This window comes from Drosophila albomicans, chromosome 2L (genome assembly GCF_009650485.2).
Source record: "Drosophila albomicans strain 15112-1751.03 chromosome 2L, ASM965048v2, whole genome shotgun sequence".
Lineage (NCBI taxonomy): Eukaryota > Metazoa > Arthropoda > Insecta > Diptera > Drosophilidae > Drosophila > Drosophila albomicans.
Genome location: NC_047628.2, coordinates 8837969 through 8863128, shown reverse-complemented (window position 1 = coordinate 8863128; position 25160 = coordinate 8837969). Strand labels below are relative to the sequence as shown.

At 33.9% G+C, this 25160-nt stretch overlaps 2 protein-coding genes, 1 long non-coding RNA gene and 2 other non-coding genes across 6 annotated transcripts; 4 read left to right on the top strand and 1 right to left on the bottom strand.

Moving 5' to 3' along the window:
* The first annotated feature begins 377 nt into the window (after positions 1–377).
* On the top strand, positions 378–1261 carry LOC127565273 (uncharacterized). 2 transcript variants are annotated; one of them, XR_007954637.1, is made up of 3 exons: positions 378–463; positions 521–642; positions 705–1261. It is a non-coding gene; the product is annotated as an uncharacterized LOC127565273 (long non-coding RNA). The 2 variants fall into 2 exon arrangements; XR_007954638.1 differs by having other exon boundaries at positions 415–463; positions 542–642; positions 705–1260.
* Positions 1262–6167: 4906 nt separating this feature from the next.
* LOC117566262 (U5 spliceosomal RNA) lies at positions 6168–6291 on the bottom strand. Its single transcript, XR_004571979.1, has one exon. It is a non-coding gene; the product is annotated as a U5 spliceosomal RNA (small nuclear RNA).
* Positions 6292–6492: 201 nt separating this feature from the next.
* On the top strand, positions 6493–6687 carry LOC117566281 (U2 spliceosomal RNA). The gene has a single exon (XR_004571998.1). It is a non-coding gene; the product is annotated as a U2 spliceosomal RNA (small nuclear RNA).
* Positions 6688–9345: 2658 nt separating this feature from the next.
* Positions 9346–10012, top strand: LOC127565272 (uncharacterized). The gene is made up of 2 exons (XM_052003043.1): positions 9346–9393; positions 9451–10012. Exons 1-2 carry the CDS (start codon positions 9358–9360, stop codon positions 9832–9834), a joined length of 420 nt encoding a protein of 139 aa, XP_051859003.1. The 5' UTR covers positions 9346–9357; the 3' UTR covers positions 9835–10012.
* A 248-nt stretch (positions 10013–10260) lies between these two features.
* Positions 10261–11008, top strand: LOC127565109 (uncharacterized). Its single transcript, XM_052002241.1, has 2 exons — positions 10261–10464; positions 10520–11008. The coding sequence occupies exons 1-2, from the start codon at positions 10429–10431 to the stop codon at positions 11006–11008; spliced, it is 525 nt and encodes a 174-aa protein (XP_051858201.1). The 5' UTR covers positions 10261–10428.
* The last annotated feature ends 14152 nt before the right edge of the window (positions 11009–25160 follow it).

The following is a 25160-nucleotide window of genomic DNA, read 5'->3' as shown; positions in this document are numbered from 1 at the left end:
TTTTTCAAAAATAAAATAAATTTTGTACTTACGTCAATAAATATATTATAAAGTTCAAGGTCTCTTGATGTTGATAATAGACATAAATATAGAAATGAGGAAGCAAATGTTTGATGATTTCCATACTCGAGAAACCGAAATTATTCGTTTGTATAAGAAAGCTGGACATACTAATGCATAGTTAGATGAATTGTCTAATAGTTTTCTTCAACATCGTGTGCGCGAATTTTTTGCATTGCTCAATACTCTTAGTTCTTAATTCAAAAAAGGTTTAAGAATAAACAAACAATGCAGAACAATGTAGTAGGTGTTTTTAATTTAAATTATTTATATAAGATTTATAATAGATTTAAAGAAATAAAATATGTTTTTTTCGTAGAAGCTGGTGGCTTTTGTTATTTTTCATAAATAAAATCAGTTTTGAATTTAGGGCTTACGTCAAGAAACAAAAATTATATTCAAGGTTTGTTGATTCTGATAATAGACATCCGTAATGCGAATGTACATATGCTGATTATAGTTGCAAATGTATTTCGCACAGCTATGCAAATCGTATATAAACTGAGCAAAATTCCTCCAAATATTGACTACAATAATTTTAACAAGATGCGCTGCATACTCGTATTGGTTCTCGTAGCTTTGGTTGGTAGTCTAAAACGTAAACTAAAATAAGAAGGTGTTTATAAAACTTAATATTTCTACAGAGCTTCGTGAGTACTGCTCCAACAAGAAATAATCTCAAAGACGATTTGAGAAAAGCTGCTGAAGAAACGGATTCACTTATCCGCCGTCAAAATTTAAGAAGCGTAATACAGCTTTGCCAAAAAGTTATTGACAGTCAGCGTATAAAGCAAAAATATATTGCAAAGTGGCAAACATTTCATGATAAGCTGTCTTACTGGAATGAAACTTGGGCTGAAAATGGCCAAAACTTAGGCTTCGTTGATAATGAAGCTCATGACCTTGAGCCAAAACGTGAACTAAACTATTATTCAAATGGTGCCTTCGACGTCATCGCGTCTGAAAACGAGGAATTAAAAATACCAATTTATACTGAATTTGCAACTAAAGCCAATGAAATTATTCGCGTGTATAGGGAAGCTGGGTATACTAATAAAGATATCGATTTATATTTTAACAATTTTCTTGCAATTCCCAATAAATACTTCGATAAATTGTTGAAATACCTTAAAGATGATTTATAATAAAATAAATTTCAAAATAATTTGAATACAGAAAGATATATTATATACAAGTATTTTATAATATTTTATCTCTAAAAATGTGCTTTCTTTTTTGGTAATAGGGCAATTTTTTTATAATAGTTCAACATTTTAATTTGAAACGCAGTTAACATTCGAAATGTATTCTGACAATTGTGACTTATATGTGGCATTATGAATACTTGAGATGTGTAAGGTATCAGCCGGCCCATTTCTGTATTTCTCTGCTTACCACAAGTGGCAAGAATAAAGTCGTAAAAGTTAAGTTTAATTGTGAAATCCATCTTATTCGCCAAAAAATTTAATTTAATTAATATTAAAATACAAATTACTTAATTTGAATTCAAACTTGGGAAATTAAAATCAAATAAAATAAATGTTCATTTGTCATTCCTACACATATTTTTTTCATCTTCTCTGCAATTTTATATAAGACGAGTAATTATCCATGAAATATTAATTCATTGCTGGATTACCTTAATTATACAAATGTATAATAAATTTAAGAATTTGCTTAAAAGTTGAGTGCTTTGAGAAGTTTATACTCTGTGACGTTTTATAAATAAAATTAGATTTGAATTTAGCGTTTACGTCAATAAACAAATTTTATAGTTCAAGGTTTCTTGATGTTGATAATAGACATCCGTTATGCGAGTGTATGTTACATATGCTGATTATAGTCGAGTATTTATTTTACTCATCTAAAAATCGTATATAAATTGAACACAATTCCTACAAATATTCAATACACTTATTTTTCAAAGATGCGCTGCATACTCTTATTAGTGCTCGCGTTGGTTCGTATTAAACAAAATTACAGTCATAAGGTGTTTATAAAATTTAAAATTATTACAGAGCTTTGCAAGTACTGCTCCAACAAGAAATAATCTCAAAGACGATTTGAGAAAGGCTATTGAAGAACCGTATTTACTTCTCCGCCGTCAAAATTTATGGGCCGGAATACAAATTTCCCAAAAAGTTATTGACACTCAGCGTATAAAGCAAGAATATATTGCATCGTGGCAAACATTTCACGATAAGTTGACTTATTGTAATGAAACTTGGGCTGAAAATGGCAAAAAATTAGACTACGTCCTTAATGAAGTGATTGGACTTCAGCCAACAACCAGATCGAGAATCGACATGAACTATTATACAAATGGTGCGTTCGACGTCATCGAGTCTAAAAACTTGGAATTAAAAACACCAATTTTTGCTGAATTTGAAACTAAAGCCAAAGAAATTATTCGCGTGTATAGGGAAGCTGGGTATACTAATAAAGATATCGATTTATATTTTAACAATTTTGTTCAAAATCCCGATAATAACTTTGCTATATTTTTGAAAGACCTTAATAATGATTTATAATAAAATAAATTTCAAAATAATTTGAATATAGAGTTGTTAGAGTAAAATCGCACATAAAGTGCCAAGAATGAAGTCGTAATAGAGTTGTAAAAGTTAAGTTTAATTGTGAAATACATCTTATTTGCCAAAAAGATTTAATTTAATTGATATTGAAATACAAATTACTTAATTTGAATTTAAACTTGGAAAATTAAAATCAAATAAAATAAATGTTCATTTGCCATTCCTACACAAATTTTTTTTTCATTTTCTATGCAATTTTTATATAGAACGAGTAGTTATCCATGAAATATTTATTCATTGCTGGATTACCTTAATTATACAAATGTATAAATACAAGTATTTTGCTTAAAAGTTGAGTGCTTTGAGAAGTTTATTCCCTGTGACGTTTTATAAATAAACTTAGATTTGAATTTAGCGTTTACGTCAATAAACAAATTTTATAGTTCAAGGTTTCTTGATGTTGATAATAGACATCCGTTATGCGAATGTACATATGCTGATTATAGTCGCATATTTATTTTACTCATCTGAAAATCGTATATAAATTGAGCAAAATTACTTCAAATATTCAATACACTTATTTTTTAAAGATGCGCTGCATACTCTTATTAGTGCTCGCGTTGGTTCGTATTAAACAAAATTACAGTCATAAGGTGTTTATAAAATTCAAAATTATTACAGAGCTTTGCAAGTACTGCTCCAACAAAAAATAATCTCAAAGACGATTTGAGAAAGGCTGCTGAAGAAACGGATTCACTTATCCGCCGACAAAATATAAGGGCCGGAATACAACTTTCCCAAAAAATTATTGACAGTCAGCGTATAAGGCAAAAATATATTCCAAAGTGGCAAACATTTCATGATAAGTTGACTTATTGGAATGAAACTTGGGCTGAAAATGGCCAAAAATTAGACTACGTCGTTAATGAAGTGAATGGCCTTCAGCCAAAATTGGGATCTAGAATCGAAATGAACTATTATACAAATGGTGCCTTCGACGTCATCGAGTCTAAAAACAAGCAATTAAAAACACCAATTTATGCTGAATTTGAAACTAAGGCCAGAGAAATTATTCGCGTGTATAGGGAAGCTGGGTATACTAATAAAGATATCGATTTATATTTTAACAATTTTGTTCAAAATCCCGATAATAACTTTGCTATATTTTTGAAAGACCTTAATAATGATTTATAATAAAATAAATTTCAAAATAATTTGAATATAGAGTTGTTAGAGTAAAATCGCACATAAAGTGCCAAGAATGAAGTCGTAATAGAGTTGTAAAAGTTAAGTTTAATTGTGAAATACATCTTATTTGCCAAAAAGATTTAATTTAATTGATATTGAAATACAAATTACTTAATTTGAATTTAAACTTGGAAAATTAAAATCAAATAAAATAAATGTTCATTTGCCATTCCTACACAAATTTTTTTTTCATTTTCTATGCAATTTTTATATAGAACGAGTAGTTATCCATGAAATATTTATTCATTGCTGGATTACCTTAATTATACAAATGTATAATAAATTTGAGTATTTAACTTAAAAGTTGAGTGCTTTGAGTAATTTATACTCTATGACGTTTTATAAATAAAATTAGACTTGAATTTAGCGTTTACGTCAATAAACAAATTTTATAGTTCAAGGTTTCTTGATGTTGATAATAGACATCCGTTATGCGAATGTACATATGCTGATTATAGTCGCATATTTATTTTACTCATCTGAAAATCGTATATAAGTTGAGCAAAATTCCTTCAAATATTCAATACACTTATTTTTGAAAGATGCGCTGTATACTCTTATTAGTGCTCGCGTTGGTTCGTATTAAAAAAAAATACTACAGACACAAGTTGTTTATAGAACCCTATATTATTACAGAGCTTCGTAAATACTTCTCCAACAAGAAATAGTCTCAAAGACGATTTGCGAAAGGCCGCTGAAGAGACCGATTCACTAATCCGTCGTGAAGGTGTAAGATACGTAATAGAAATTTTCCAAAAAGTTTTTGACAGTCAGCATATAAACGAAAATTATATTTCAAAGTGGCAAGCAGTTCACGATAAATTTGTTCATTTGCATGAAACTTGGGCTGAAAACGGGAAAAAAATAGAAAACGTCTTACGCGAAGCCGATAAGCTTGAACCAAAGCTGACATCTATGACTGAAATAAACTATTATATGTCGGAGAGTAAGTAATTCGACACACTGACGTCACTGCGCAGCTGTGCGTGCGTCTCGGCACATTGCTGCGTAGTTGTAGGTGCACTTTGGCATTTTGGCAATGCGTAGTTGCTTGTGCGTTTCGGCACATTGTCACTGCGTAATTAAGAGTGTGCATGTTAGATTGCATTATTCTTTATTTGCGCTTTGTCGGTTGTCCGCATTTTGTCGCATTGCCAAGTACAGTTATTGCGGGGCGACAGCGTTGAGACGCTGTCGCCGAGTGTGGTTCGATGGCTATGGCGTAGACAGTAAAAGGATCGAGCGGGCAGTGTGCTCGTAGAATCGCCTGTGAGAGCATCGAAACTCGCTTCGCGATAATGAATAAACAGACTTCGGTAAAACAGACTCCGACATATACAAATGGTGGCTTTAACGCAAGCCAGGCTAAGAATAAGGAATTGAAAACACAACTTTATGCTGAATTTATAACTAAAGCCAATGATATGATTCGCTTGTCTAAGGAAGCTGAGTATACTGATAAAGATTTGGATGCATTTTATAATAAGTTTGTTGAAAATCCAAACGATCACTTTAATGAGTTATTGGGATACCTTAAATATTACAAAAGAAACCAATAAATATCCAAATTATTTCAATATAACTGAATATCCTATGTTGAAGTATTTTTTGTTTTCAATCTATTGATGGAAATACGTGCATGAACAGAATGGAATTCGAATCAGGAGACAAACAGAAATGTGTGCTACATTTACTACTCTCCAATCTTATTCATCGTTTAGAAGACATATATTTGCTTAGGAATTCATCATTGCGCGTGGGGCATGTTATTTCTCTACAAGATAAGCATCAGTCTACAGAGGGTTGATACTATGTATTTGTACTTAGTACAGGCCCCTTAAAGCGTTAAGAGGAAGTGCCGCTTTGCCAGAGCTAATTGACTTTTGTAGCTGTCATAAATGTTGACACACATAAAATGGATATATACAGAACCCGCAACAGCTGTGAAATGCGGGGCAATTTTGAACGCTTATTAAATTTTATGTGTAGACCATTTTACAAGCCAAATTTACGGCTAGCACCAACTAAGTTTAATGATCGTAGAAAACTCATGTCAAGACACAGTCACATCAATTTAATGCCTTTAACTGCTTGGGTGGCACAGTCAGCAATTACACACAGGAAAAATAGCTAGCACTTCAATGGCAACCCTCAGTAAACAAGGGAATGTCAGTTTTTACCTTTAGTTATTAAGCTATTTCAAGAGAACCATACTAGCTCGCTTCTTGAAAGTTTCCAAATTGCAACGACTGTCTCTAAAATAGAATTAGTAGTGAATACTTTATTCTGTATTAACTACATAGTTGTCTTATATGTATTACTAATTGGCCCGGCGATGCCAGGCACAACACTAAAAATTCAATTTAGACTCATTAGAGTGCTCCTTTCCACGGAAATCTTTAGTAAAAGGCGAAAGATTTATTCGACAAATGAAAAGAAGCCAGAGTAAAGAATCCGGATCGACACTAAGGTATCTCATTAATGTCACACCTTAACTGATTGAGAATTATAAGAACAGATTTTAAAAGTGCATCTCAGTCACCCCTAAACCGAAAACTACCCCTAGTAGGCTTGGTTTGTGTAATTTAAAATTCGCAAGTGGTTATTGCTCTCGGTCCATGCAGTGGCTGATATAGACCACATTGAAGTTATCGCTTCTCGGCCTTATGGCTAAGATCAAAGTGTAGTATCTGTTCTTATCAGCTTAACATCTGATAGTTTCTCCATTGGAGAACAACAAATGTTAAACTGATTTTTGGAATCAGACGGAGTGCTAGGAGCTTGCTCCACCTCTGTCACGGGTTGGCCCGGTATTGCAGTACCGCCGGGATTCGGCCCAACTAATTAATAAATGGAAAATCATAGGTTTGTTGTTTGTTGAGTTAGGGATATTTAAATTCGACCAAGGACGGCCAGCCAATAGTGCTGTGCCGCTGTGACAGCGGTGTTGTTTGAGATAATTATAGCATGAACAATTCGCAATCGCATGACTCATGATAGTTGTTTCAAAAAACACAAGTTTGTGATTCAGCAAAATCGTATCACCCAAATATGTAATTTAAATGAGTACACACCCATATTTTTAAATCCGGCAAACCACACTTGTTAGTGGATTATTTATTTACTTTGAAGTATTCATTTAAACTACAATTTATTCACCAATAGTTCGTGTAATCTGGCATAGCTTAAGAGTGCCTGATCCCTATCTGGACTATTGGCTTCTTCGATTAAAGGTCTGAAGAAAGTTGTTATGTTATCGCTTAATTTGCTTACTGACTTTTTCATTAAATCCAAAAATTCATTGTGGATAGCCGAAATCTTATTATGATAAGCTTTAAAGATAATTTGGTATTCGCCATTTGTCCAAGTGTTAAACTGCGCCCTTCGTCTACGTCTCTCTGACGTATAAGTATCATAGAACTGTTCGAACATGTGATTAGTACCATCAGGAAGATTGCTTAAATCCTGTTCAGAAATCAGTTGTGATTCCGGATTCCAATATTCGATAATCACCTTCGCCCATCGCAGTGTCTTATTGCCAGCAATATTATGGTCCACAATTGACTTTGCCATAGCGTATGAAGTAAGGTTTCTTTCCTTTAATAAATAATAGCTTTTGTCGATGCGCCAATCCTTTAATTCTTTAATTGTCTCTTTATCAACTTCAGTTAATGTTGGTAAAGTGGAAAAATCTCCGTTTGGAAGTGAGCATTCGCAAAGTAGTGAATAAAGAAAAATAAAACTAGCAGCAAGCAAAATACGCATCTTGAGCAACATTTTTAAACAACTGAAATAACCAATGAATCGTTCTCTTTTTATATGCTTTTATGTTAGCATCTTGCCTAATCTACATCCGCATTCACTTATATGACGTATGTAAGTAGGCTGGAAATAATAATAATAACAATTGTAAAAGAATTCGATTAATACTAAATGCTGTTTTTGATAAGGGATGTGTGTTAACATCAAAGTATACTACAGTGAAATCTTTATTGGACGGATACGAATGGTTAACAAATTTTTGTATGTATGAAAACCAAAACGAATTTCGGAAAAGGGGTCCAATTAATAGAGGTCCGCTGACTTTTGAAATCTTTTTGCATTTAGCATTATAAAACTTTGAACTTGAATTGAATACAATTCTGTTTGGATTTACAAACCAAATAATTTGAACGTACTTAATTTAAGAATCTACTGTTAAAAACACATGTTGTTTATTGAACATTTTTTCAGAAAAAAATCTTTTCAAGCATAATTCAAAATGTTTAAAACAAACAAAAACACAGCTTTTGGTTGCTTCGACCGTGCTTTTCTTATCTGGATTGTAAGCATTTTCAATTTTTTTACTAGATTTGCAAAATATTTTAGGTACCTTTCTCCATTTAGTACTTCGACTTTTGTTCTAACCCGGCATGAACTGACTTCAGCAGTTGTTTTATAATTATATATTATTAAATGTTCATCAATATATTTTTTGTTGAAAGTTAATTTGAAGTTTAAATTAATTTCAATTACAATTTTTAGCGTTTCATTTAAAAGTGTTCCCCGTGCTATGCATGAGTCTGGAGTATTCTTATTTTACTTGAATTTCTAAATTAAATTTCGTATAAAAGTCGTACAAAAATAAGCATCATACGAATCTTATCAACATTAGTAAACAAAAATTTCTTGCAGACGTAAACAGCGCCTAAGTCTTAAGTTCAAGAAAACAATTTACTTGGTTTTACACAGCTCCAAACATTAAAGAAATAACGCTACAAGTTTGAGGGCTCAGAATGCCTGCTTAAAGCCTTTATCCCATACAGAAATTATCCAAATAAAACAAACTTATCATATTAGATAATATGCTTATAAATAATTTTTTATATTTGCCAAAAACCACAAGGCGACAATTGAAGCAAATTAAAACCCTCTTTGCATTACGTCTTTGTTTTAAATGTTACTTTAAGCTTTAAAATATTATATTATTATTTGTTCCTTTTTCTGTTTTCCAGTAAATCTGCTTACGTCAAAGTTGATGGGATGGTTTTATTTTTAATATGTATATAGATGATGCTTGTTTTTCGTGTATTGAGCTTATCTGCACGCTCAGAGATCATGGACATTCTAAAATTAAAAAAACAATGTCTCAAATTGACGTAGTGCTGACGTTACCAAGAGCTTTCTATGACTAATTTGACTTCACGACGAATTTTGAGTACTGATATTTATTTCAATGCGTATTAATATACTTATTCAAAATATATATCCAGATGTTTTTAAGTTCTGGTTAATATGTGCATTATGGTTATTAGTGCATTTTCACAACTACAATTATACTTGTATTAACAATAAGTAAACTAATAAATAATTGAATTGAATATATTATATTATGTTTTAAATGTTGAAAAATATATTTTTGATCTCTTGAAACCTGAAAGTCACTAAAGTCATGCGTGATCAGGCCTTCAACATCTGTATATAAGCTGATGGATGTGCAATTGAAATGCCGGTTTGTTGTGAATATTTTTTAAAGATGCATATTGCGTATATAGTAATTTTCGCCATCGTGGTGTGTATTGATTGCGATAATTGACTAGGAGTCTCTGTTTAACTTAACTATTTGCAGAGCATCGTAGGTGCTGCTCCAAGCAAGGATCCCATCGATGATGTCAAACATGCAGTTGAAGAAACTGAAGCCCTTATGGCAAATGATGAAACAATAGGACTCTTTGCTGTAGCTGAAGCAATTGTGTCGAATAGAATTGCGCCAAGAGAAGAAATTGAAAAATGGCAAGCATTGCTCACCAATTTCAATACATCCAGCCGTCGCAGTGAATACGGTTATATCGAAAGTACTCTACGGCCTGATGGTGAGGATTCAGAAGTTGCTAAGCTATTAGATCAATATTCAAATGGTATCTACTCCAAAGCTAAAACTAATATTCTAGCACTCAGAGCTCAACGAACTGCGGCATTTAAAGTTTGTGTGCTCGAAATTATCGGCAAATAAAATAATTGAATGGAAAATTAAATACAATTTTATGACTTTCGTAAAAAGTCCCTTGACTGACATTTTTGTTAACCGGACCACTCTCTTAGGCGACCGCCTACTGTATTTTTTTAATGAAAACTAAATCTTCAATTGGTTTATGTCGATAACTTTTACCCGTTTTTGCCCCATAGTTTCTCAAGTAATACAATAGCTTGTTTAAACATAAACATTCAAATGTATCACTTAATTGAATTTATAACATTGATTTAAATTGCACCACCAATGAATTAAACAAGACAATACATTATTTGTTGTCCATGAGTTTTTACATAAATATTTCTTATCTTTGGACACAGACTCAAGTATTATATTTAACTTTGTCTTTTTCCGAGTGTATTTCAGTCGTACAATAGTGTGTAATACACACTGTGTATATAAGCTGATAGATTGGCAACTGAAAAATATGTGTGTTTTAAATATTTTTCAATGTTTTGACGTATATATGTATATTTAACTTCGTCTCATTTCGTGTGTATTTCCGTGATCAGTCATACAATATCAGCATAAGCATGGGCAATTGAAAAGTCAGTTCGGTTTGAAATTTTTTCGAAAATGAATCTTACGTATTTTGTGATATTCGCTCTTCTGGTAATTTACAGGGATAATTAGTTAAAAGTCCCAGTATTAACTTAACTATTTACAGAGCATCGTAGGTGCCGCTCCAACCAACGATCTTGAACACGATTTGAGAAAAGCTGTGGAGGACGCTCTAATACTCATCAATAAGGATGAGATAAGAATTATGATTACCTTAGCTAAATCAATTGTGTCTCATAACATTGCTCCTAAAAAGGAAATTGATCAGTGGCAGTCATATTCCGAAAAGATAAGCACTTGGAATGTTACCTTCACTAGAGATCATGCTCGACTAGAAGAAACTGAGTTACCTAAATTTTCAAAGGCGAAACTAGATCAGTATACAAATGGGGAATATTCAAATTTTAAATCTGAGTTTGATGCTCTAAGAGCTCAACGATATGCGACATGTAAGGTGAACGCAATGGAAATTCTAGAAGCAGCAAAGAAATCAGGAGTCACACATACTCTCATAGATTACATATCAAAACTTAAAGATCTAACAAACGAAAGGTTTGTCATTGAAATGTGCATTAATCTCAATATAAAATTGTAAACATTATACAATTTTAATAAACAAAATTACATTTCGCATTGTGCTGATTAACATAAAATATTGGATTTGAAATTCTCAAGAAAATATGTACATACATATATGCTTATACTCTAGTTTCATGATTTTTCTCATAATAAGTTCATTGTCATTATTCAAGCATAATTATAGTTTTTGATTTTCAGATAAAGTTGTTTGTATTTTAGTACATGCTGTACGTAAGCAAAAAAAAAATTATATTATTCAAAGCATAAAACCAAATACCACACTTTGAATTACTTAACTGGATTGAATGACCCTTTGAGAAGATTTCTATTAAATGGATACGTTTCCCATGACGAAAATTGTGTATCGCGAATTTAATTTATAGGATATATTTAATTAGCGACAATTCTACATTCTACATATATTATTTGATGCCAATGCTTTACAAACATATGTATATATTTCTTATCTTTGAACACTGACCTAAGCACCAAAGAATTGACGTACATACATATGTATGTGTATTAAACTTCGGTTGTTGTCGGCTTTCATTTACACGATCAGTTGCTCGACATCGGTTTCTACATATGTACCATATATAAACGGATGAATGGGCAATTGAAAAGTAAGTTTGCTTTAAAATTTTTTCAAAGATGCATCTTACGTATTTAGTGATTTTCGCTCTTCTGGTAGGTTGCAGAGATAATTAGTTAGAAGTCCCAGTATTAACTTAACTATTTACAGAGCATCGTAGGTGCTGCTCCAACCAACGATCTTGAACACGATTTGAGAAAAGCTGCGGAGGACGCTCAAATACCCATCAATAAGGATGAGATAGGAACTTTGATTACCTTAGCAAAATCAATTGTGTCTCATAATATTGCACCTAAAGAGGAAATTGATCAATGGCAATCGTATTCCGATAAGTTAAGCACTTGGAATGTTACCTTCACTAGAGATTATGCTCGACTAGAAGAAACTGACTTACCTAAATTTTCAAAGTCGAAACTCGATCAGTATACAAATGGGGAATATTCCAAATTAAAATCAAATTTTCTTGCACGAAGAGCTCAACGATATTCAACATTTAAGGTAAACGCATTGGTGATTCTTGAAGCAGCAGAGAAAGCAGGAATCGCACATATTCTATTAAATATAAAATCAACACTGTTAGATAAATCAAGCGAAGAGTTTTTCGATGAAATGATTGTTTGGCTTTCTTTACTATTGTAAACATTATAAAATTGTAATGAACAAAACGCATTGTGCTACGTAATGTCAATAATTTGATTTGAATGGCTCAAGAATTTATGCATATTACGTATAATCATTGAGTCCATCTGATTTAATACGATCGAATTAATCTTCTGTACAATAAGTTCCTTGTCTTTAGACACGCATAATAATTTATAATAAAATGAAACTTTATATCATTTGTCATACTTTTGAACTTTTAACCACCTTGAAAAGCCCCTTAAAAACTATTCCAAAAATTCCATCCACGACGAAACTATTCCGGAAACGAAAATTCAACTAAATCTTTATCTCTTTTGTTAGCGATATGTTGTATAACCATAAATATATAAATTTAATTTATATTGAATGAAATAAAGCAATATAAATTTTGATGTCGATGCCTATATCTTATATATCTTAAATGTTTAATTTCAACTGAGTTTGGTTTGAATTTGCGTGAACAGTCGTTTTATATCGGTGCATATGAGAAATCAGTTTATCAGGGCAATAGATAAAACAGTTTATTTTGAATATTCTTTCAAGATACACATTGCGTTTATAGTGATTCTCACTCTTGTGGTGTGTATTAATACCCAACTATTTGCAGAGCATGATTGATGAAAGCTAGCTGTTGATAAGACTCTAATACTAATCAATAAGGCTGATTGCTGTATTTGATGGGATTAATGAATGCACTGCATATTCAAAGACACAATTCCAACACTACACAAATTGAAGCCATTATCGTATTTCTATTTTCAGATTTTTATGCCGTCTAACCGCATCCATTTAAGGTATTTCATAATAAAGCATTGATTATAATAGTTGCATCAAAAAAGGAATTCATTATATTCTTAAAGATACAAAAAATAGATCTCAATCAAGTGTAATAATCGCCATGTATTTTCAATTATATTAGAATTTTATTCCATTGCATACGCAAATAAAGCAGATTAAAACAAAGCTACATAACTCTACTCTAATGTGAAATAAAAATAAAAATGTAATGCTGAGATATTTAAATTTTCTAAATATTCTTAGTTTATCAACAATTTTTTGGTTAAACATCTCAAGACTGATATCTTAGGTACCAGGAAAAAAATATATTTTGTTAATCGTTGATAAACTTATTGATTATTGCAAAATTACTGTGATTTCTTTCAGACAAATATGAAGTTCAGAACACGGTGTAAAATGAAATGGATTTTGAGTTCACTTAATTAATTAATGTTTTCAGTAAGTAAATTTGTCCGCTTATTATTAATAGATTCACTTTACAAAATGTCAAAAAATTTGCAGCCTAACGATTAATGACGTCCTTTATGAAAACTTTAATAAATTGCAAAACAGCACTGAACTAATTAAGTACAAAAACAAAAGTAATATTTACAATAACTTAAAGTTGAAGTAGCAGAGAAGGGGTCAAGGGGGAAAAGGCTAAGATTGAAGTACTACCAAAAACAACAACAACTCATTTTGTACCCAGCGGGCAGCAGCCAAGTTTGGCTTTTACCATGGGAGGTCCTTCTGCTTCTTCCTTCTCCATATGCTGCACGACCAAAATTTATTAGCTGCTTATGTACGGACTATACATAAATCTAGGAGTGAGAGCAAGGCAAATGGAATGTTGTACGTGGCAAGCACATGTTAATCTCAAATCACAATGCTGACACAAGTATGGCCATTAAATCGACTGGACGACTGCGTGCTGGATATAAATTAAATTGATGAATAATTGAGTTAGTGCAACTTCGAGGCAATACGTGTGGGCCCGAGGCGCTTAAAGTAGTCTCGTGCGACTTATGCAAATTATTTGTGTATGTCTTTGTGGTATCAATCGGACTCAAAGTGCAGCTGATTTAAGAGTCCTGCCACGCATTGACGCAGTCTCACGCTCCGGCGAAGGGTCAGCACTTGGTGAATGCAAGCAAACTTGCTTCAAGTGCCATGCGGCAAGTGGCATGTGGCAAGTGGCAAGTGGCAAATGGCATGTGGCAGTTGGCTAAAAAAGCCAACTGCATACCCAGCTAGCAAGTAAGCAGTCATAAATTATGCAGCGACATAGTCAAAGGACAACAAACGACGCCAACAAGCAGCAAGGACATGCTCCATGCAAATGCCAAGCCAATGCCCTGTATTGTCCCCTCCCTCACCTTCTCTCTCTCTCTCTCGCTCTTTCTCGCTCTTGGCCTTTCTCTCGTTCTTCTCTATTAACTTCATAGAATACTCCAAATGGCTCAGCAGTTAATAAGCACAAGCACAAGTGCGGGGGCGAGAGGGAGCACTGCACTTCACTGCACTGCAGCAGTTGCAAATTATGACAAACTGTACTACAAAGTAGTTTCTTACCCCGGCACGTCTTCAGTCTGTAGTTGTTGCTGTTGTTGTGCGTCTCCATGTAGCTGTATTTGTGGATCACTGCACAACGTTGCAGAGAAAATGGCGCCAAGAAGCATAAGGATTCTAGGCAAATTGGAACATGACTTTCGAGTGATACCACAACAAAAATAAGCTTCTAAATTAAAAATGCTTCTCAAAGTTTAAATTTTACTTTTCATATTTTGCTCTACTTCAAGAATATGAAGAATTATTTATACATAGCAGAAATTTGTATAAAGATTATAGGTTTAGATTATGTACTATATAAAGTGATTCTAAAGAATTCTAAGTATATATTTTTTATCATTATTTTCAAAGATTCTCAATATGATAAAAGTTTAAAAAAGTGTAATTCTTTTTTATATTTTCGGTAATTAAAAACACATAAAGCGCTCTAAGCTGATGTGTGACAATTGCGTTGTGCTCAGTAATCCGATTATTTTGAATGGAATATAAAAAAAACCTAATCGGCTTATTTATTTAAAGTTCCTGATTTAAAAACAAGGAAATCGTATATGTGGTAAGAACATGTTTTCAAAATATTTAATAAAAGGTTTTCAAAGTGTTTTTATTCAAATATAAAATTGTATCATTTGATAGCCATAATAGGGGATATAGTACTTGAAACTTATTTAACTCATTGTCCTCTAAATGCTTTTATTCTTCTGCTGGAAGATGCCAAGCTCTTATCCAAATTCACATCGCACAGTAAGTTGGCAAAAAGTTTTTACTAAACTATGCAACAGACTTAAGGCAACAAAGTTGTGGCACAAGTTGAAGCTATTGTAGATCTGGATGCCCAACAGGTTAAATACAGCACAGCCAAATTCCGACTTACACAGACAGCTGGCAGCTAATTGCAACAGCTTCCACAACAACACCAACTCAGTAAAGACTGCAACAACTGCTTATAGTTATGACAATTTACAGCACTCTTTCCACCAGCCAAACAATAACGTCCCTTGACAGTGTTCTGGGACATTAACTTGGCTCATTGTTTGGCAGCCAGCAGAGGAGGAAATTTTTGTTCAAGAAAAACTTAATGAAGTTTAGAGCTACTGTGCAGCAATTTAATTAGATTAAATGAAGTTCTGAGCTCAGCCAAGTTCAACAGCAACAACAAATTGTTAACTTTTGACAAAGTTGAAGCCATTTGTTAGCCGCACTCATCGCCAGAGCCGTCAAAAACTTTGCTAAAAATGCCAGTAAACCTAAATATATAAATGAAAACGAGAGAGAGAGAGAGAGAGAGAAGAAAAAAAACAGAACAGAAATCAATAAATTGACAGAGCCAGAGACAGTGAAAGCGTAAGCACAACAACAACAACAACCACAAAGCGAAAACTGAAATATAAACAACAACAAACAAGAGTATAGCCAAAGCGAAAGGCGACCGTCACAACAATAAAAATTTATTGTTATCCTCAAAAGCAAGCGAAACAATCAGCAATAAAAACCAAAAAGACGGAATTTAATACAAAAGTTCAACAATGTTGATGCTCTTTTGAAGGTATTTTGAATAGAGAAAAACAACCAAAGAAAAAATTTGAAATATATTTCAAACATATATGTTAAATTTAAAAAAAAATTTCGAAATTTTCAAAATAGAAAATAAATTAGAAAATAGCTAAAAAAAAAAAATGACAAAAAATAAACATATCTAAAAGAATATCGAAACAGTTTATTTAAAAAGCATCCTGAGTGTTTTCCTTTCTAATTTCTTAATACAAAAATTACACCATTCTTTGTGATAACTCTGTAATTGTAAAGTGGTAAGTGTTTCCAGTCAATTTCTATACTCTGGCAACAGAAGATTTAAATTTAAAGTATATTCCTATAGGACCTCATGTTAAAGAGTATAAAAACACAAATGGAATGAAAATCAGTATTGTGTACGCATGTGTGTGTGTTAGCCAAATCATTTAAGCGTAGCATACTTTTAGGCCGCAAAATGCGTGCAAATACTTTTTGAGCGGTGTTTTGGCATAAGCCCGCAAAGGACTTAACGCGGCTGTTTGAGTGTATTAAGTCTGCGGCGGTGGCTGCGAGCGCCATTGAGGTGCACGAATTGCCAGCCAAGCATTTTAAACCTCGATATTACAAAACTCTGCCAGCTGCGATTTTCAATTCAAAAGAAAAACAAAAAACAAACAAGGCACAAAAATAACACGGGGCCATAACGGCGCAAAAATCACACACACACACACACACGCACATACACAAAAAAAAAAGGGCAGCACCCTAAACAAGTATTCGACTTGAACTGAAAGGAAAACACTTGAAAATTTGAAGTGGATGCGGAACACGAGTTGGCCATGTTACCCACTTGTTTACGCTTGTAGTTTTTTGATTGAATTTTTGGCCCCATCGAACAAGTGCCAACGGGTGCGAAAGAGATTGGCAAAAGGTTGAGAGAGAGAGAGAGAGAGAGAGAGAGGTCCATCGAAGCAACAATTTGGCAAAGCTACAAATTATGCGCACTATGCAGACGCTGCAACAAATCTAATAAAAAATTAACAAACCCAAAAACCGAATGCCAGACTTGCATCGCCACGTCGGTTACCTGGTCCGATTGAACAGACGACACAGGACACCCTCTGTCCATGAATTGCTATGCACAGAGGACCAAAATCGAAAAGCGCGCAAAATGCAGGCCAAATGGGGTTACAAAATAGCGCCGTCAAATTCCAGTGGACGTTGGGCACTATGGAGTGCATTCTTGTAGATAGCACACAAAAATAACAATATATTTTAAGTAATATGTAGAATATTTTCTATTACATATTTACATACAGTGGATCACAGCTTATTTCAACCACCACCAACCGACAACTTTGAGTCAGTATACTGGCCAAACTAAAAGAGGTATTAACGTTACTTAAACGCAGGATTTTAGTTTAATGTTTTAACATACAAGATATTTTTTCATTTATCCACTAATTTTTTGTTTACTATATAAAATTATTGAAAAACAAAAAAATGCCAAACAAAAGTACAACAGCTTATTTCAACCAGCAACTTTGCAGCTGTGCGAAGATCAGTTTCCTAGGAAAATAACTGGTCTTTATGGATCTATTGCTTTGTGTATAATATTTTCAATATTAGATTTTCGACATTTGATAATAATTTCTATTACATATTTACATATGTATATTGAAAACTAATTTCGATAAACAAAAATACAATTATATAAAATTGTTTGTTTTGAAAGACATAAGGTCTGGTCACACTTCTTTTTTTTCGCTCTTTGATTTTGATTTGTGAATGTGGCGAAAGTATTTCCGACGAAAAGAAGTGTACAATTAAAATACAAAATAAAAATTATTAAAATTAAAACATAAATTCAAAAGTCATATTAAATAGAGTAAATATAAATATTATATATGAAGTTAAGTAGAAATTGTCACTTTTTTTTTAAGTAAAATGCGTTTATGTATGCCACTGTGATTTGACCATTCCGGGGGTCGCTTCAAATGACAGCGACTGAAATTGAAGTTGGCAAACGTTTTTCGAGGGTTGGTTTTAAAATGCAAACACCCAAACCAGGGTTCAATAAGCGACAACAGAGCACAGAGCAAATGGCATACAGCGGAGGTCGTTACAGTTGGCAAGGCAGTTGGGGTCCTGGCCTGGCCTGGCCTGTCCTGACATAGCTTTACATAACGGAGGACAGCACGTGTTCGGTTATGCCGTTGTCCTCTGAATCCACTGTGAATCCTGTATTGGGGCACCGCCTGTCAATGTCTGGAATAGGTTCAACTTATGTTTATCACTTGGCATTCAACCAAACCAAACAAAGCGCATTTATCTCAACGCAGCTAAATCAAGGCCAAGTGGAGTCCTTTTTGTGTCGCGTGTCAAGAAATGAAGCGAGCATTTTTCGATTTGCCACAAGTGCCTGGTGGCAACACGAAAATTAAGAACCAAACGGAAACCCGCTAAACAATAGCGGAAATAATTTTATTATACTTGGCGTATTTGCATGAACAAACAGCCATAAAGACGTCTGTGAAACGAAGCCAACCCGTTCTAGTTAGTGGCCTCGATAAAAAGACATTTCAAATGGCTAATAAGCACAAAAGGACTTTTTTATTATTGTTGATTCATAAAGCAGGCAGAAGAGGGAAGAGTTTTACTTGAATTTAAGCAGATTAGTAAAATAATACTACAAAGAAAGAGGTAAAAACACAATTATACAAAATCTAATCTAGATAATCTAAATCTCTGTTCCACTTTTGTGCACTTTAAATTAAATTTTAAATTTAAATTTCTTTAAATTCAATACCATCTTTTAACTGCTATTAAGACATTCAAACAAAGTTTCAAAAAATGTTCAAGTACTTTAAATGAACGATATCTAGACATCTGCTTAGCTCTCAATTTGGCTCATATTTTATTTAACCTAAAGCGTAAAAAGAACAAGGAGAAAAACCCAGAGACACAAAGATGTGCTGAGCTGAATTTGAACAGAGTTCAGCTAAGCGTTTTGTTGCAATGGATTTATGCTTCTTTTGATAACTAATTCCCTTTGGGCAGCTGTCAACAGCCAGATAAACTACCATGGCAACTCCCAAAGTCGCCAGCACATGTGAGCGAGAAGAGAGAATGGAAATTTAAAAAATATCTTAAGCAAAATGAAAAACTTAAAGAGGTAGCTCCGAGGGTATTAAATGTTCGCTGTGCCAGCGGAGATAATCGTTGTCATATAACCGTTCCTTTGAATGACTGACAAAGTGTCGGGCTGTCAAGCTTGTTGACTGTCGGTCTGGGTTTGTCTGTCTGACTGACACTCATATTAATTTGCTGTTAAATGGCAACCCTGATGGAATTTTCTTAGTTCTTGGGGGTTGCGGCTCCTTAACGCCTGTCCAAATGTGCAGAAAAAATGGCCGAAAACAATTTGAGGCAATCAGCTGCCACGTACGTGACATGAGTTGCCACTTGCCGCATAATGCCTGCTGCCCTTCTTCAAACTGTGGCCAACTATTGATAACAGAGCGAGACGAAAGTTTTGGAAAAATGTAGTGCAAAATGCAAACAGCTGCTGCCCACTCAGTCGCCAACGAATGTCAATGAACTCGCCCCAAAATGCTGCTAACGAGCACGTGAAACAAGTGTACCGGAAAATGAGCTAATTTACTCTCCCATTTCTCTGCTAGTTTCTTCAAGTCTCTGGCCACGTGCCCCAAGCCTCATGCCCCTTGCAGACGGCAAAAAGTCAAGAAATTCAATTTCGAACATAAATCATGCCACACGGTAGATGAACACGCAATCAGCTGTTTGTCACAGTGTACGTTTAGAAACGGTTGAGAATGAAACTGCATCGAAACGGGACACAATGGAATGGGATGCTGGATCATGTCAATCAAGCCACAAGAACAACGTGTGGCTCCCAAGGGTTGCGACCTGCCAGACGTGAGAGGCTTGCTTGGGGTGGTGCAAATAGATTTGCACTTATGAGTATTGACTTTAAGAATACCCCGTTTATTATACGAAAAAAGTGCAAAGTCAATGTAGCTTAGACAGTCTAATATCAGAGGCTTTCAGAACAAGACTACTTCATATTAATAATGGAATAACTAATTATTTTTAATTCCCACAAAGAGTGAAGAAAGAGAAGTGAGGAGCTTTTATAAAAATATACTGATAGTAGAAAATAAATAAATATACGAATACTTATAACAAAATAGTCCTTAGCTTAAAAATCTTAGTTTAACCAATCAAACTATCTGGAAAATAAAATTAAGTTAAATTAAAATATAATTTTGTTTGTTAGTCAAATTGATTTTTTTAAATAATTATACAATAAAAAAAGAAATAGAGACCAATAAAAATAAAGCAGTGCGGTATTATTCTAATACTAACCTAATATACCGCAAAAATACTACCACGTATAATATATATATTTTTTTTATTAAGTTAGTATTGATTAAAATCGTATTTGTCACTTAGTCAAAATAAATTAGATATTCTCAAAATAATAATGATTAGATAAAGTGTCTTTACATTTTATGGTTGTTGAACCTTTGAAACATTTTATGAGTCATATAAAATGAATGCACATTAAAAAACTTAATTGTCAGGCAGTCAAAATTAATTTGAATATATTACATGGACCATTTTTGAACGATTACTGATACATATCTTAGTTGATTCACCGTTTAACTAATAAGCATTCCCCAGCCTGACATTACTTAGAGGGTACAAAAAATGGAGCTAGCGATTTATCAATGGCTTCGATGTAGGCGATAATTCATTTAACAATGTGTGGCATGCGTTTGAGCCTTGGGGCCATTGTTGCCCTTGGATGCTTTGGCCATTGAGATGTAAACGGTTGCAAAAATACATATTGGAGTTGTTGCCCTTGTCGTTGCACAGTTGGCGCTGGGAACGCATGTTGCCCCGAGGGCTAGAACAAAGGATAGAAATGTTTTTATCTGCCACAGCATCACTCCTTTATTTGCCAAGTGCAAATTGCAAAATGATATTAGAGCAACGGAGGTGGCGTCGGCAACTGCGGGGTGGATTGCTGCAGTGCATCACATCATCAATTTTGGGGGTTGGCACATTGTGTCTAACCGAGCAGAGTGAAAGTGGAAAGTGCGTCCGGTGGCAGGACCAGCACGACCAGCAGGATTCTGCCCTAATGAGCACGAGCGCAAATTTAATGTGATTCGTGCCAAGGGTGCAACACCTCCTCCAACATTGGAGTGTGTGTGTGTGTGTGGACGACTGACTATACCGTATATGCAGTGCTTTATTTGCTTTTGTAATTGACGTATTGATGCAGCATATAAATCCAACACTCCCTTGTCCTTCCGTCCGTCTGCCCATTCAGCTGTCCAGCCATCGACTTTAATGAATAATTGAGCACACACCTAACAGACGTACGTGAAAAACACAACGAAATACTTTCATTTGTCCAATGACATGTGCACGGTTGGGACAGCTGCAGGATCAGGAATGCGATTGGGGGAGGGAAGGAAATACTCCCCTTTTATTTTTATGTGATACACTTAGTTCAAATTAGATTACTTCAATGAACTTTTGATATTGCACTTGTTTTAACTACAGTTTCGAATAAAAAATGACTCAAATATTAAAGAAATAATTTCATAGAATATTTGTTTCAGAGATAAAATGAATTATTATTTGAAATAGGTAATCATAATATTTATAATCTTAGAATTATACACATTTATTTTTTATATCGGTTAACTATAGTTTCAAATACAATATATTATACTTCAATTTCAATTACATTTACTTTAAGGAACACAGAATTAATTCAATTAACATATATTTAGTAAAAATGAAAATTTATTTAAAAATATTTACGTAGAATAAGCTACTCATTAACGATATTGTCAATAAAGTATAAAGTCAATAACATAAAAAAAAAAATATATATTAAATTAGTGAGCAAATTCGGAAATGTCGTCATATAAATGAAAAAATGTTTTCAACAATATAAATTTCTTTTCTCTCTATTATATTCATCGAAAATACTCTTTACAAGTGAAATCCTTCTAATGCTTTGATTATGATGCTTGTTGCCCATCATTACTTAACCGTCCTGATGATAATAAGAATGATGATGAATTTGTTATTGAAATGACCACAACAAGCTGACCCAAACAACTTGTCCGAACAAAATGCATTAGAATGATTTATTAACCAAAGGCCGGCAGCAAGAACAACAACCCCTAGACAAATTAACAAGGATATATGATGATGTTACTGCTCCTGGCATACCAAATTTCTTGACAAAGTATCAAAAACGCCCCAAACGCCCAAAAACAAAGGCTGTCAAAGCCACAAAGAGACACTCGACCCCTGCGGACGCCTGAGGTGTTTTCTGTCAAGTTTAAACAAAAATTAAAGCAACTCCTTCTCCCATTGCGCACTCCAATACATTCGCACACCCACTTACACACACACACACACACACAGACATACCTAGCATTCACAGCCTCCCCTCAAACCCAGTAAGAACTTTGAGCTAATCAAAAATGTTACAAAGGAACAACAAAAAAATTTCACGAGCATTTAATTTGCCATGACGAAATGTAGATACACTAACTGAAAGTTTTTGTTTTTTATTTTATAATATTAATTCGCTTTTAAGAGTACATACAGATATATGTTATCATAATTATATAATTGTATCACATCATTCTGATGGAAAATTGCAGTCAAGAAAATTTGTAAATTTAAACACAATATTAGTTTAAAGCACATGGGAATATTTTAGCTATACAATGTTAATATTTATTATTTACTATTAATTATAAATCAATTTAAAAAAATAAAACATCATAAAACATGTTTGATTTTTGAAATTGCATAAAAATAATTTGATTATATTCTCAAATTGAAAAAAAAAACATTGTTAATAAATGTAAAATGTATAAAATATATTATATATATCATATAATATATGCATCTAAAAAACATTTCCAATATACAAATAATCCTAAATTACAGAACAACAATAAAATCAAAAAAAATCCAGAATGTTAAATTGAAAAAAATCTCTGAAGCGAATAGTAGTAAAAAATATAATATTTATAAGTTCCGCTAAATTCTTCACAATGCTATAAAATGATCTTATGCTTTTGTTTTTATGGACGAACGGAACGACAAAGTTATGATAGCCTTGGTTTAAGGACTCTAGAGCGGAAAAAAATCCAACTTGTATAAGTGGAAAGCGCAAAAGTTTCTCAAGCAGTTTTGCCACCACCAAGAAATATACAAAAAAAAAGGAACGCTGAGTAGCAGCCGGTGCGTGTGGCAAGTTCTTGTAGTTGGTGTTGCTGCTGTTGTCGCGGCAACATTGTTCTTATGATTAGCATTTTATCAGCAGATCTTTTGCTCATCATTTTGTGTTAAGACAACAAGTATGAACCAGAATATTTATGTTAATCTTTCGGGTTTAACGCTTCCCAAAAATTTCATCTGGCAACAGCTGACATTGGGCACCCCTCCCACATTCCCATCCCCTGCCCCCGCCCTTGCCCCAAACTGGTAGCAGTGTCATGTGAGGCTGTAATCAAACAGTGGAGGAGTGGGCAGCGGGGGGTGCGTTTTTATGTGGCAAGCCCATTAATTTATTGCCAATGCGTAGAAGAGACACCTCACAACAAAAGGCGACATTATTATTTCATTATTATGCCAAACGCATCCAGTGTATCCACACCGTGTGTCAGACAAAAATCCCCTTCTATCATACGCACACACACACACACACGCACGTGCTTCTCTTATTACGAGTGGGAGTGAGAGCGGGGCGGCATGATTCATGCGATGGCAAATTTTTTGACGCGCGCCCCTCGCACCCCACGCCTCATAAATAAAAGAGCGCCGAAACATATGTTTGGTTAGGTTGCGATGCTGCGATGCTGCAACAAACCCTCCACACACATATACATCCTCTATATATAAACTCGTAAATATTTTTATAGTCTGTAGGCCAAGATTACTTTTTTCAATTTACTTTTAAAGCTGAAAACTCACCTGTCGTATGGCGGGGAGGGAGGTTTTGCAGCTAATCCAGGTGTGTGCTTGTGTAAACCATTTAGCGCCAATTAAAACATAATTGCGGCATGCGTTGATAGCAATCCGACGATAAATCATTTGTGTGCAAATTACAGCACATAACCACACACACACACACATGAGCACACACTTACACTTTACATCGACAGATTGCGCGCGCGAATGAAGAGACAATGAAACAAACGGCTAGCACACACACACACTCAAAAGCACGCAATCACAAAGCACAGAACAGAGCACAGGATGATGCTGCAGAATGTGACTTTAAATTTTTGTAAGCGCACTTTAAATTATTGCACTTGTGCGTATGTATTATTTTGAAACACCAAAACAAATGGCTTCACATTCGACAAGATTTATATTTATTTTGTTTTCACATTGCGTTGCCGGTGCACGTAATTCCGTTATTGCCGCTAACACCACATTTTGCACAACTTATCAACGACGCGCGCGCTCATTCACAATCAAGGACTCAACTCGACACCGCCGCGAACAGGAGACGACTGCTTAACATATACTATGCTACCACAAGCATAGCATAATTTTGGGAAGCGCTCTCAGCGCGACTGTTAGTTAACAGAACAGTGAATTACTTAACAGAGCAGCCGGAAATTATTTGTAGTGTAAATTTAAGCAAGCAGTGCACTGAAGTCGTCACTTGTACATATACTCTCAGATCGAAACGGTTAGTTTTATTATCATCTTAACAATTTCTTCAATTAAATAAACGATTTTGTATTTTGGCCATTTTTTATTGCAATTGGTTCAGAGTGCTATACAAAAATATATAGGCTTTCATTTCTATAGTAAACTTTGACGACTTTGATAACTCTTTGCTTACAAATGGTACACAGGCTCTTACCATGTTTCAAAACTGCAGTACGAGAGCAGTAAATGCTAATCCTTTCTTAGGCAAAAGCTGCTGCACGTATTTATATACATATTCGGATATAAGAAATTCATGTTAATTGTTCGCGCCATTAATAACTCGTTAAAC